Genomic DNA, 14,788 nt, shown 5'->3' on the forward strand with positions numbered 1-14,788 from the left:
CTTGAGATCCCAATGTTATTGTGTCCTCAACTATGTGATTAATATCTGGCTTGCCACGCCAATATTAACACAGCTCTCTGTGTTTTCACAGGAGTGCTTAGAATACATGTAGTGTTATATACTTTTTAAAGGAAATTCTCACCTAAAATATTATATATTCTCATAGGAAACCCTCATACAAGCTTTCTACAAAGGTAGAGTGTATTATCTTTGTTAGAACCCACTCATTGAAATTTGGTATTTATTATGTTGATCACTTGCTAAGAAATGTGAATCCCTTAGTTGTTTACTTTCTGAATTGAGGAACTATGGTAAGATAAAGAAAGAAAGATGGACTTATGTTATATATTCATATAGGATGATGTGTTAGTCATTCAGTTGTGTCTGACTTTGTGACCCCATTGCCTGTAGCCTGCCAGATTCCTCTGTCCATGGAATTTCTCAGGCATGAATACTGGAGTGGGGTGTGATTTCCTACTCCAGGGGATCTTCTTGGCCCAGGGATCGAACCAGGGTTGCAATGCACTGCAGGCAGATTCTTTACCATCTGAACCACCAGGGAAGCCCAGTAGCCTAAGGCAAATGCCTATTGATGGAATTCAGGAATTTGAACAGCTTTCAAAGCTGAAATTACAATGATGCATCAGCTAAAGAGGAAAACAAAATATTTGATGGAGTGTATATTACAGAGGTTTCTCCACTCTCTTTGGCATTGTGAATTCAAGAGATGTTAGGAGGGCTATTTTCATTTTTGTATGCATAGCAGGTACTCATTTATGTCATTAATAAAGTTAAATTTAGGTTATTGTGTTCATTTCCAAATGCTTTGTGTTTCTTTTTAAAATTAATTAATTTATTTTAATTGGAGGCTAATTACTTTACAATATTGTAGTGGTTTTTGCGATACATTGACATGAATCAGCCATGGGTGTACATGTGTTCTCCATCCTGAACACCCCTCCCACTTTCCTCCCCATCCCATCCCTCAGGGTCATCCCAGTGCACCAGCGCTGAGCACCCTGTCTCATGTATCAAACCTGGACTGGTGATATGTTTCACATATGATAATATACATGTTTCAATGCTATTCTCAAATCACCCCACCCTCGTCTTCTCCCATAGAGTCCAAAACACTGTTCTATACATCTGTGTCTCTTTTGCTGTCTGGCATATAGGTCATCATTACCATCTTTCTAAATTCCATATATATGTGTTAATATACTGTATTTGTGTTTTTCTTTCTAACTCACTTCACTCTATATAACAGGCTCCAGTTTCATCCACCTCATTAGAACTGATTCAAATGTATTCTTTTTAACAGCTGAGTAATATTCCATTATGTATATGTGCCACAGCTTTCTTATCTATTCATCTGCCAATGGACATCCAGGTTGCTTCCATGTCCTAGCTATTGTAAACAGTGCTGCAATGAACATTGGGGTACACGTGTCTCTTTCAATTCTGGTTTCCTCAGTGTGTATGCCCAGCACCGGGATTGCTGGGTCATATGGCAGTTCTATTTCCAGTTTTTAAAGGAATCTCCACACTGTTCTCCATAGTGGCTGTACTAGTTTGCATTCCCACCAACAGTGTAAGAGGGTCCCTTTTTCTCCACACCCTCTCCAGCATTTATTGTTTGTAGACTTTTGGATAGCAGCCATTCTGACTGGTGTGAGATGGTACCTCATTGTGGTTTTGATTTGCATTTCTCTGATAATGAGTGATGTTGAGCATCTTCATGCATCTGTTAGCCATCCGTATGTCTTCTTTGGAGAAATGTCTGTTTAGTTCTTTGGCCCATTTTTTTGATTGAGTCATTTATTTTTCTGGAATTGAACTGCAGGAACTGCTTGTATACTTTTGAGATTATTTCTTTGTCAGTTGCTTTATTTGCTATTATTTTCTCCCATTTGAAGGCTGTCTTTTCACCTTGCTTATAGTTTCCTTTGTTGTGCAAAAGCTTTTAAGTTTAATTAGGTCCCATTTGTTTATTTTTGCTTTTATTTCCATTTCTCTGGGAGGTGGGTCATAGAGGATCCTGCTGTGATTTATGTCGGAGAGTGTTTTGCCTATGTTCTCCTCTAGGAGTTTTATAGTTTCTGGTCTTACATTTAGATCTTTAATCCATTTTGAGTTTATTTTTGTGTATGGTGTTAGAAAGTGATCTAGTGTCATTTCTTTTGCAAGCGGTTGACCAGTTTTCCCAGCACCACTTGTTAAAGAGATTGTCATTTCTCCACTGTATATTCTTGCTTCCTTTGTCAAAGATAAGGTGTCCATAGGTGTGTGGATTTATCTCTGGGCTTTCTATTTTGTTCCATTGATCTATATTTCTGTCTTTGTGCCAGTACCATACTGTCTTGATGACTGTGCCTTTGTAGCAGAGCCTGAAGTCAGGCAGGTTGATTCCTCCAGTTCTATTCTTCTTTCTCAAGATTGCTTTGGCTCTACAAGGTTATTTTGTATTTCTATACAAATTATAAAATTATTTGTTCTAGTGCTCTGGAAAATACCATTGGTAGCTTGATAGGGATTGTATTGAATCTGTAGATTGCTTTGGGTAGTGTACTCATTTTTACTATATCAATTCTCCCAATCCATGAACATGGTATATTTCTCCCTCTATTTGTATCATCTTTGATTTCTTTCATCAGTGTTTTATAGTTTTCTATATATAGGTCTTTTGTTTCTCTATATAGATTTATTCCTAAGTATTTTATTTGTTTCATTGCAATGGTGAATGGAATTGTTTCTTTAATTTCTCTCTCTGTTTTCTCATTGTTAGTGTATAGGAATGCAACATATATTAATTTTATATCCTGCAACTTTACTATATTCATTGATTAGCTCTTGTAATTTTCTGGTGGTGTCTTTAGGGTTTTTTATGTAGAGGAACATGTCATCTGCAAACTGAGAGTTTTACTTCTTTTCCAATCTGGATTCCTTTTATTTCTTTTTTTTCTCTGAGTGCTGTTTAATAGTAGTGGTGAGAGTGGGCACCCTTGTCTTGTTTCTGACTTTAGGGGAAATGCTGTCAGTTTTTCACCATTGAGGATAATGTTTGCTGTGGGTTTGTCATATATGGCTTTTATTATGTTGAGGTATGTTTCTTCTATGCCTGCTTTCCAGAGAGTTTTTATCATAAATGGATGTTGAATTTTGTCAAAGGCTTTCTCTGCATCTATTGAGATAATCATATGGTTTTTATCTTTCAATTTGTTAATGTAGTGTATCACATTGATTGATTTGTGGATATTAAAGAATCCTTCTACCCCTGGGATAAAGCCCACCTGGTCATGATGTATGATCTTTTTAATATGTTGTTGGATTTTGTTTGCTAGAATTTTGTTAAGGATTTTTGCATCTATGTTTATCAGTGATATTGGCCTGTAGTTTTCTCTTTCTGTGGCATCTTTGTCAGGTTTTGGCATTAGGGTGATGGCGGCCTCATAGAATGAGTTTGGGAGTTTCCCTTCCTCTGCAATTTTCTGGAAGAGTTTGAATAGGATAGGTGCTAGCTCTTCTCTAAAATTTTTGGTAGAATTCAGCTGTGAAGCTATCTGGTCCTGGGATTTTGTTTGCTGGAAGATTTCTGATTACAGGTTCAATTTCCATGCTTGTGATGTGTCTGTTAAGATTTTCTGTTTCTTCCTGGACTTCCCTGGTGGTCCAGTGGTTAAGAATCCTCCTGCCAATGCAGGGGACACGGGTTCAATCCCAGGTCGGGGAAGATTCCATATGCCATGGAGCAACTAAGACCCTGTGCTAGAACACTTGAGTCTGTGCTCTAGAGGCCGGGAGCTACATCTACCGAACCCACGTGCTGCAACTACTGAAGCCCTTGTGCCCTAGAGCCCGTACTCTGCAACAAGAGAAGCCACCACAATGATAAGTCTGCACACTGCAACTAGAGAGTAGCCTCTACTCACTGCAGCTAGAGAAAGCCTGCTTGCAACAATGAAGACCCAGTGCACCAAAAAATAAATAAATACTTAAAAGAAAAGATTTTCTATTTCTTCCTGGTTCAGTTTTGGAAAGTTATACTTTTCTAGGAATTTGTCCATTTCTTCCAAGTTGTCCATTTTTTTGGGCATATAGTTGCTGATAGCAGTCTCTTATGATCCTTTGTATTTCTGTGTTGTCTGTTGTGATTTCTCCATTTTCATTTCTAATTTAGTTGATTTTAATCTTCTCCCTTTTTTTCTTGATGAGTATGCCTAATGGTTTGTCTATTTTATTTATCTTCTCAAAGAACCAGCTTTTAGCTTTGTTGATTTTTGCCATCGTCTCCTTTGTTTCTTCCTCATTAATTTCTGCCCTAATTTTTATGATTCCTTTCCTTCTACTAACCCTGGGGTTCTTTATTTCTTCCTTTTCTAGTTGCTTTAGGTGTAGAGTTAGGTTATTTGTTTGATTTTTCTCTTGTTTCTTGAGGTAAGCTTGTATTGCTGTGAACCTTCCCTTTAGCACTGATTTTACTGAGTCTCCAAGGTTTTGGGTTGTCGTGTTTTCATTGTCATTTGTTTCTATGCATAGTTTGATTTCTTTTGTGCGTTCTTCTGATTTGTTGGTTATTCAGAAGTGTATTGTTTAGCCTCCTTATGTTTGTATTTTTAATAGTCTTTATTTTCCTGTAGTTGATATCTAATCTTACTGCATTGTGATCAGAAAAGATACTTGGAATGATTTCATTTTTTTTTTCAATTTACCAAGGCTAGATTTATGGCCAGGATGTGATCTATCCTGGAGAAGAGTCCGTGTGCACTTGAGAAAAAGGTGAAAGTCATTGTTTTGGGGTGAAATGTCCTATAGATATCAATTAAGTCTAACTGGTCCATTATATCATTTAAAGTTTGTGTTTGCTTGCTAATTTCCTGTTTAGTTGATCTACCCATAGGTGTATTAAAGTGAGTGGGGTATTAAAGTCTCCCACTATTATTGTGTTACTATTAATTTCCCATTATTATGTTACTATTACTTAATGCTTGTTAGCATTTGCCTTACATATGGCGGTGCTCCTATGTTGGGTGCATATATATTTATGATTGTTATATCTTCTTCTGGGATTGATCCTTTAATCATTATGTAGTGTCCTTCTTTGTCTCTTTTCACAGTGTTTATTTCAAAGTGTATTTTATCTGATGTGAGTATTGCTATTCCTGCTTTCTTGTGGTCTCCATTTGCATGAAATATATTTTTCCAGCCCTTCATTTTCAGTCTGTATGTGTCCCTTGTTTCTAGGTGGGTCTCTTGTAGACAGCATATATAGGGGTCTTGCTTTTGTTTCCATTCAGCCAGTCTTTGTCTTTTGGTTGGGGCATTCAACCCATTTACATTTAAGGTAATTATTGATAAGTATAATACCATTGCCATTTACTTTGTTGTTTGGAGTTCGAATATATACACCTTTTTGTGTTTCCTGTCTAGAGAAGATCCTTTAGCATTTGTTGAAGAGCTGGTTTGGTGGTGCTGAATTTTCTCAGTTTTTGCTTGTCTGTAAAGCTTTTGATTTTTCCTTCATATATGAATGAGATCCTTGCTGGGTATAGTAATCTGGGTTTTAGGTTTTTCTCTTTCATTACTTTAAGTATGTCCTGCCATTCCCTTCTGGCCTGAAGAGTTCCTATTGAAAGATCCACTGTTATCCTTATGGAAATCCCCTTGTGTGTTGTTTTCCCCTTGCTGCTTTTAATAATTGTTCTTTGTGTTTGATCTTTGTTAATTTGATTAATATGTGTCTGAGGTATTTCACCTTGGGTTTACCCTGTTTGGAACTCTCTGGGTTTCTTGGGCTTTGGTGGCTATTTCCTTCTCCATTTTAGGGAAGCTTTCAACTATTATCTCCTCAAGTAGTGTCTCATGGCCTTTCTTTTTGTCTTCTTCTTCTTGGACTCCTATGATTTGAGTGTTGGGGCATGTGACATTGTCCCAGAGGTCTCTGAGGTTTCCCTCATTTCTTTTAATTTTTTTCTTTTTTTCCTCTCTGCTTCATTTATTTCCACTATTCTATCTTCCACCCCTTATCTTCTGCTTCAGTTATTCTACTGTTGGCTCTGTCCAGAGTGCTTTTGATCTCAGTTATTGCATTATTTATTAGTGATTGACTCTTTTTTATTTCTTCTAGGTCCTTGTTAAACATTTCATGCATCTTCTCAATTCTTGTCTCCAGACTATTTATCTGTAGCTCTAGTTTGTTTTCAAGATTTTGGATCATCTTTACTATCATTATTCTGAATTCTTTTTTCAGGTAGACTCCTTATCTCCTCCTCTTCTGTTTGGTTTGTTGGGCATTTATCATGTTCTTCTACCTGCTGAATATTTCTCTGCCTTTTCATCTTGTTTAGATTGCTGTGTTTGGGGTGACCTTTCTGTATGCTGGAAGTTTGTGGTTCCTCTTTATTGTGGAGGTTCCTCCCTGTGGGTGTGGTTGGTCGAGTGGCTTGTCAAGGTTTCCTGGTTAGGGAAACTTGTGTCGGTGTTCTGGTGGGTGGAGCTGGATCTCTTCTCTCTGGAGTGCCATGAAGTGTCCAGTAGTGAATTTTGAGGTGTCTATGGGTTTGGTGTGACTTCGGGCAGCCTGTATCTTAATGCTCAGGGCTATGTTCCTGTGTTGTTGGAGAATTAGCTTGGTATGTCTTGCTCTGGAACTTGTTGACTTTTGAGTGGAGCTTGGTTTCATTGTAGTTACGGAGGCTTTTGGATGAGCTCTTGTTCATTAATGTTCCCTGGAGTCAGAAGTTTTTGGTGTTCTCAGGTTTTGGATTTAAGCCTCCTGCCTCTGGCTTTCAGTCTTACTCTACAGTAGGCTGAAGACTTCTCCATCCATACAGCACCTATGATAAATCATGTAGGTTAAAGGAGAAAAGATTCTCCACAGTGAGGGACACACAGAGAGGTTCACAATGTTACATGGAGAAGAGAAAAGGGAGAGGGAGATAGAGGTGACCAGGAGGAGAAGAGGATGAATCAAAAGGGAAGAGAGCAATCTAGCCAGTAATCAAATTCCTATGTTCTGTCCACAACCTGGAACATCCAGAGAGGTTCATGGAGTTACATAGAGAAGAGAAGAGGGAGGAAGGAGATAGAGGTGACCAAGAGGAGAACATGGGGTATCAAAAGGCAAGAGACAGATCTAGCCAGTGATCAGTTCCCTAAGTGTTCTCCACAGCTCAGAATACCCAAAGAGATTCACAGAGTTGGGTACAGAAGAGGTGGGAGGGAGGAGATAGAGGTGACCTGGGGTAGAACAAAGAGAGTCAAAAGACGGAGAGGGCAAACAAGCCAGTAATCACACTCCTAACTAAACATGGGTACTGAAGATTGGATTCTTAAAGGTACAAAATTGATAACAAATACCAAAAAGCAAAGATTAAAAATCAAGAGTAGAGGTTAAAGTCTCAAAAATACAATATTAAAAAAAACAAAATCACAAAAATTATAAAAAGCATATATGAAATTTGCTTTAAAAATAGGTTCTTTTTTTTTTTGCAAGTTAGTAGGTTATAAAAATGAAAATTAATGGAGTAATAAAGTAGTTAAAATTAAAAAAATAAAAAAATGATAATAGTAAAATATATCTAGGAATTTCTCTGGAGCTACTGTGGGCAATGTGGGGTCAGTACAGTTTCAGATAATTCCTTGTTCCAGCTTATACTTCTTCTCAAGGTCTATAGGCCCCTTCCAATGTAATCATTGCTAACTACAGGGTTTTAATCTGTTGCACCTCTCTCTTCCAAAGCAGTTCCCTCTGTTTATTTTGGCGGCTTTTGTTTGTGAGTCTCTTCAGTGTCTAATTTCCGCCCTGACACAAGGGGGTGAAGGTGGTCACTTATTTAGGCTCACTCATTCAGTTGTGCTGTGGGGAGGGAGGAACACTGCAAACAAATATCACTGGCATGTGTGGGGAGTGCTCACATTGTCTGGACCACACTGGGTTTGCCCCCACTCATGGTGCCTGTGCTTTCCCTGTCTACACTGCTCAGGCTTCAGGTTGCTCTGCAGGGGAACTGTCTAAAGTGGGCCCTGGGTTGCGTGCACTTCCCAGGTCTAAGCTGCTCAGGTTCAGGTTCAGGTTCTTGGGTACTCCACAAAGGCACATACTTGGTTGGGCCTACGTTTTGTGCCCTTCCCAGGTCCAAGCAGCTCAGGTGACCAGGTGCTTGGTGAGTGCACTCTCCCCAGGTGTGTGGTGGGTCTTATCACCTCCCCAGTCCCAGCCACTGGTTTCCTGGGAGCTCAGTGGGAGCGTTGTCCCATGTGTGCTGGTGTGCTGTGTGTCTCCTCGGGGGAGCTGATCTCTGGCTGTGACCCTCCTGGTGCGTGTCAACTGTCCAGGATCCCAGGAACATTTGGTTAGCAACTGGAGTCTGCTCGCAGTTTGGTGGAGGATGTGGTCTCTGGGGCCGAGATTGTCCCTTTCCAGCTCTGGCTGTCGCCCGCCTGCCTCTCTGCTGCTAGTGGGGTATGGGCCGGTCTGCAGCTGGCTAGCTCTCCTCTTGTATTCACTCAGTTCTTTGTTCTGTGAGTGGGCCTGGCAGTGCCTTAGGTTAGAGCTTTTCACGGGAATGTTCTCTCTCTTTCTTTTTTTCTCTCTGGCTATCCCATAGTTTGGGTTGCTGTCTCACGTTCAGTTCAGTTCAGTTCAGTCGCTCAGTCGTGTCCAACTGTTTGCGACCCCATGAATCGCAGCACGTTCCCTCATATTGTCTTCAGGGCATTCAGGCCTGGTCCTTACCCTAAACAATGCAGCCCGTGCCTCCCTGTTCAGTCCCCGCTTGCTGGTGGCAGTTGTGAGCATCTGGGCTACTTCTCTGCTGGGAGTTGTGGTTAGGCATGTAATCTGTGGGCTTTATTTCTTTATTTATTTTCCTCCTGGTTATATTGCCCTATGACATTCCAAAACTCCCCACTGACCCACTGGTGAGAGGGTTTTCTGGTGTTTGGAAACTTCTCCTCTTTCATGACTCCCTCCCCAGGATGGGTCTCTGTCCCTACCTCTTCTGTCTCTTTATCTTTTATCTTTTGTCCTACCTCCTTTTGAAGACAATGGGCTGCCTTTCTGGGTGGCTGGTGTCCTCTGCCAGCATTCAGAAGTTGTTTTGTGGAATTTGCTCAGCGTTCAAATGATCTTTCAATGAATTTGTGGGGGAGAAAGTGGTCTCCCTGTCTTATTCCTCTGCCATCTTAGGACCACCCCCATGCTTTGTGTTTCTATAAAACACTTAGTGAGAGATTACTTGCTCATTTTGATTAATTATCTCATGGTAAAAAACGCTGGACTGGAAGAAACACAAGCTGGAATCAAGATTTCTGGGAGAAATATCAATAACCTCAGATATGCAGATGATACCACCCTTATGGCAGAAAGTGAAGAGGAACTAAAAAGCCTCTTGATGAAAGTGAAAGAGGAGAGTGAAAAAGTTGGCCTAAAGTTCAACATTCAGAAAACTAAGATCATGGCATCCAGTCCCATGACTCCATGGGAAAAGATGAGGAAATAGTGGAAACAGCGTCAGACTTTATTTTTTGGGGCTCCAAAATCACTGCAGATGGTGACTGCAGCCATGAAATTAAAAGACGCTTACTCCTTGGAAGAAAAGTTATGACCAACCTAGATAGCATATTCAAAAGCGGAGACATTACTTTGCCGACTAAGGTCCGTCTAGTCAAGGCTATGGTTTTTCCAGTGGTTATGTGTGGATGTGAGAGTTGGACTGTGAAGAAGGCTGAGCACCAAAGAATTGATGCTTTTGAACTGTGGTGTTGGAGAAGACTCTTGAGAGTCCCTTGGACTGCAAGGAGATCCAACCAGTCCATTCTGAAGGAGATCAACCCTGGGATTTCCTTTGAAGGAATGATGCTAAAGCTGAAACTCCAGTACTTTGGCCACCTCCTGTGAAGAGTTGACTCATTGGAAAAAACTCTGATGCTGGGAGGGGTTGGGGTCAAGAGAAGAAGGGGACGACCGAGGATGAGATGGCTGGATGGCATCACTGACTTGATGAACGTGAGTCTGAGTGAACTCTGGGAGTTGGTGATGGACAGGGAGGCTTGGCATGCTGCGATTCATGGGGTCGCAAAGAGCCGGACATGACTGAGTGAGTGAACTGAACTGACTGAAAATATAGTACATGTTTTCTTGCAATTCAATTATTGAAGAGATTGCTTGCAACTTAATATCGTCTTTTTATACTCTTTAAAGCTGCTTGGGCATGGAAATTGTTACTTTACATGGAAGTAAATTTCCATATACATGTACCATTTATAAGGAAATGGTAAGTCATCTCTCCTATTCCCTTTTAATTCATGGTGTTATCAAAACATTTCTCAATTTTAGATTATGGGACATGTAAATATGGCAAAAGGATTTGAAATATGGCAAAAGGAAGATATGTCTTTTTAAAAATCATTTTCTTTCTCCTGAGTTTTTATTAGTACTTGTAATTGGATTAGGAAAATCTGAAATGGTATTTTACACCTGATTTTTTTCTCATGTTTCTATTTAATAAGAGAACCATACTTATTTTTATATTCTTCTTTGTAAATGTACCTAGTAAATGTACTAAACTCTCATAGAATCCATTATATATTTATTCTATAGTCTATAGGTGAATTTATATATAAATTATATTTATAGAATAAGACACATAACATTTTTGTAAGCTGTCTGCCATGCTTTCACATAATTGAAGGAAAGGTAGAGATCTTGTGCTGAGTGATGTTACTTTATTTCAGTTCTAACTGAAGGTACCATCCTTTATGGCATCACAAGATCTCTGTTGATATTCTACGTCCTTGTTAATTCTTCACAAACTTTGCACAACAAAATGTTGAAGTCCATTTTCAGAGCTCCAATGCTGTTCTTCGATAGAAATCCAATAGGTAAGTCAGACACCAACTTTCTCAGTATGTCTTATTAATGCATTTAGTTCCTGACTACATTTGATATTTGAAAATGGATGAGATACTTAGAAGATAATCACTGTGCATATTGATCTATTTTCTACAAAAAAATGTACTGATCTGAATATAGGGGCATATAAGTTTTTATTCCAATGTGTGTGTGTGTGTAAAGATAAATGTTCACTTTGCAGAATGATTTAGAAGCCCGTTTGTTATGTGCCATATAACATATCCTATGTTAGATGCAAACATGTTTTAATGTTGTTGACCAGTTTCTAAAAGCTGGCTGTGTCATATAGTGTTAAGTTAGGCTGTTGTCTAGATAGGATCTTCTTACAATGAATCTTCAAGAGACAGGCTGTGTGTTTCTTTCTTTTCCCATCCACTTCTGGAATCACAGAACTCTGACATATGCCCATGCATTGAGGTTTACATAAAAATAGTAATAAAAATTTATTAAAATACCAAATTGGTAAAATGTAAGCATCTTTTTCAAAGAAACTAACTTTATAGTTTTACAGTGGACACTTGGTGACAGGTAAGACCCTTTACAGTACATAGCGCATGAATCTTCAGTAGTAAGTTTCCCAATATAAGTGTCCCTGGAGGTTTCTCCGTAGTTTTTTCTTTCACCTTGAGGCCTTTGGCTTGTTTTGCTTCTGAAGGCAGCCTCCTGCCATGGGTTTCTATGAAGCATTAGTACATCAGTGTACATGCCCCTCCGTTCAGTTGGTTGGACTTGTGCTGAGGCCCAGGGAAGCTTTGTTTTTGTAGGCGATGATTGACAGGACTTGTTGAAGCAGGTATGTGGAGTGGAGGGAGGACAGGAGTAGTCCTGGCCTGGCCATCAACTCACCATGTGACCAAGGCCAAAGCAGATGGATCCTATTGGGCAGGCAAATTTCAAGGCAGGATTTGGTCTGTCTTGGTTTAAAAGTGTGGCTTTGCCTGAAGCCAGCTGCCTGGGTTCAGTCCTGGTGCTAGTTACAAGTGGTAATAGCAGGTTATAGCTATATTAATATAATTCTTATGTGCTGGTTACTTAATTTCTTTGTGTCTGTTTTCTTATCTCTAAATGGGGATTCTATTAATATACTTTTTGACTGTGTTAGAAATAAGCTTATTAATATACTCACAACACTTAGCTCATGGTCAGTGACTAGTGAACCTTACTGATGCTGAGGAAATTATATCTGGGAACCTCCTTTCTTGTTAAATGAGAGTAATTTCACATGCCCTTCCTGTTTCACAAGACTCTTGTGAGGATTAGTGCAAGCTATTCAGGGGAGCATCTTGTGTAGATGTATTCAAAACATATTGTTTGGTCCAGGCAGTGAGCCAAGCACAGAATGGTTAAGTACAAAGGCCCATACAGATCTCATTTTATTATGAAGCTGTAGTGAGGAAGTATTTGGAGAAGTCCATACTAGTATGGCTGTGAAGTTGCTCCACTTTGTCAGTTAACGTAAAAACTATGGTCATCAAGTTGGGAGCCTTAAGTGGGACTGGATTTCTGTTTTTTCAGCCTCTGGGTGCTCATGACCACAGTTAACCAGGTTCTTCATGTTCAAGACCTGTAGGGTCTCCAGAAGCTGATTTATTTATTATTCAAGGATTTGGAATCAAGTTTAAATCTTCAAAGTCACTAATCTTAGAGCAGTTGGCACACTGGTGCTTGTTTTCCTCCCCTTCCTCTATCTCTTAGCAGAATCTCATTCCTTCAGGAAAATAGAAGCCCAAATAAGTATTATACTGCAAAGATTATAGGCCTGCTTTGCCCAAAAGATTCAGGGCCATCAATTATTTTCTCCTTCAGTGGTATATTCAGTTGAACTCTTTCCTATAGTTTATTGTCAAAGTAAAATTTACAATAGATTATTTATGGTGGATTTTATTGCTGGTTTGTGATCACATGAAGAGAAAACCACATGTATTGATACTTTGGAAGCTCTGGTTCCTAGAACCAGACTATCCAAGCTTCTAAGTTCTGTGTCTGTCAATCAAGGAAATGGAACCGTAAGACATGTAATACATTTCCTGGGGTTTAGCTGAGCATTGAAGGCAAATCATGGTGCTTATGTGGGTTAAATATTTGGTACCTAATAGTTTTGCCTTACAAACCAAAGGCCATTAAGAAATAATGAGGAATTCAGCCATTTTTAAACATAAGTAGACATTTAAAAACTATTATTGGACAGGGAGTTGGGATGTAGGTGGAGATGTTAGATGTTCTGGTTCTGCTGGAACAGAGCTTTGGAAGAGCTGTGCCAGCCACTTCTCTTGGCCTCAGATTCTAACAGGTAAGAAGAGGGGGCCTTTCCACTCATCAAGCATTTACTGATCATCTACTGGTTGTAAGTTGTGTTCCCCAGCATTGAGACAAACAGTCCCTCTCTTTCTTCTTATTCTTTTTTCTTTTTTTGTAGTTTTCCAGGTTTATTTCAGTTTATAACATAAGGTATTTCAAATAAATCCTTAATTATACTGCATGCAAAAAAAGTGCCCCCAGTTAAAGTCATCATGTGCAAAGGTTATTGTGATGTGGCCCATTGTTAAATAGATAGTTAGAAAGTTATTTTTTTTCTCTGCAAATAAAGATAATGTGTCTAAATGAGAGAAAGAGGGATTCCATTATTAAACTTGGAAACAAGGAAGTAGTGATATCAACTTGCTGGGCTGAAAACAATTTGCAAAAGACCATCCAAGAGCATCTGAGAGCAAGTGATTGGGAAAAACCATGTTTCCCAACACCTGACTCTCACACAAGAGGGATGTCATTGTTAGTACTGTGGTGTTAGGCTGTTGGACCTCTTTCTTTTTTTGAAGTGTTTATTTTTAATGCTTTTCTTAATATATATATATTTATTTATTGAAACATTGTTGACTTACAATGTTTCAGGTGCACAGCAAGGTGATTCAGTTATACATATATATTATTTTTGAAATTATTTTCCATTAAAGGTATTATAAAATATTAACTGTAGTTCCCTGTGCTATATAGTAAACCTCTGTTACTTGTTTCATGTCTATTTTTTTAAAATTAGTTAGACATCAGCACTCTAGTCATACTAAGTCAAACAAATAGAATAAAGATGTCATAAATTTTTTAGTTAGGCAAGAATTTTTCAGTTTTATGAAATACATATATTATACATATTTATATATAGGTATACACAAGTTTTTTCTACTATGCTTGATAAGGGGTTGAGAAAGTACATCAATAAAAAAGACAGATAAATTGGAAAACAAATGAAATGGGAGTGAAACAAGCTAGGTAAAATTAAAAGATCACCATATAGTCCAGCTGTTTTTAAACATGGCTGCTTATTAGAAACATCTGGAGTTCTGGAGAAAAAAATCAATACCTGGGTATTTATATTTTATAAAAAATTCCAAGATAATTCTGATATGCATCTGGATTTTAAAAAGTGATTACAGGTTTTTGTATTAAATAGCAGTTTTGATGCTACAGATTTCTATTATTTTTCTGTTGACCAGTCCTGATACAATGGTATTATGTGAGTAATGGTTACATAATCACAATAGTAAAAGATGTTTATCAAATAAATCAATAGCCAGACCAAAAAAAAAAAAGGATAATTAAAATTGCAAGTCATAAAGGGAACATGATTAACTTAATAATATACAATAATCACATACAATTTGCGGGGATCAAGCAGAGTAACATGGTAAATGGAAATGCATCCATGCAACATGTTCTCATCTGCTCAGTGAGTCTCTGTCTTTTTTGGTGCATTTAATCCATTTATATTTAATGTAGTTATCAATATATGTGATCCTATTACCATTTTCTTAATTGCTTTGGGTTTATTTTGTGTAAGTCTTTATTGTCTCTTGAATTTCATGCCTACAGAAGTTCCTTTAG

At 38.5% G+C, this 14,788-nt stretch overlaps 1 protein-coding gene across 1 annotated transcript in view; it reads left to right on the forward strand.

Annotated features, from left to right (window-relative positions):
• The window catches only part of LOC102187779 (multidrug resistance-associated protein 4-like), a 210,362-nt gene that overhangs the window by 80,207 nt on the left and 115,367 nt on the right, over positions 1-14,788 (forward strand). Inside the window, 1 exon segment of the mRNA XM_018056290.1 lies at positions 10,735-10,881. Coding sequence (XP_017911779.1) covers positions 10,735-10,881 — 147 coding nt within the window.

This window comes from Capra hircus, chromosome 12 (assembly GCF_001704415.2).
Source record: "Capra hircus breed San Clemente chromosome 12, ASM170441v1, whole genome shotgun sequence".
NCBI lineage: Eukaryota > Metazoa > Chordata > Mammalia > Artiodactyla > Bovidae > Capra > Capra hircus.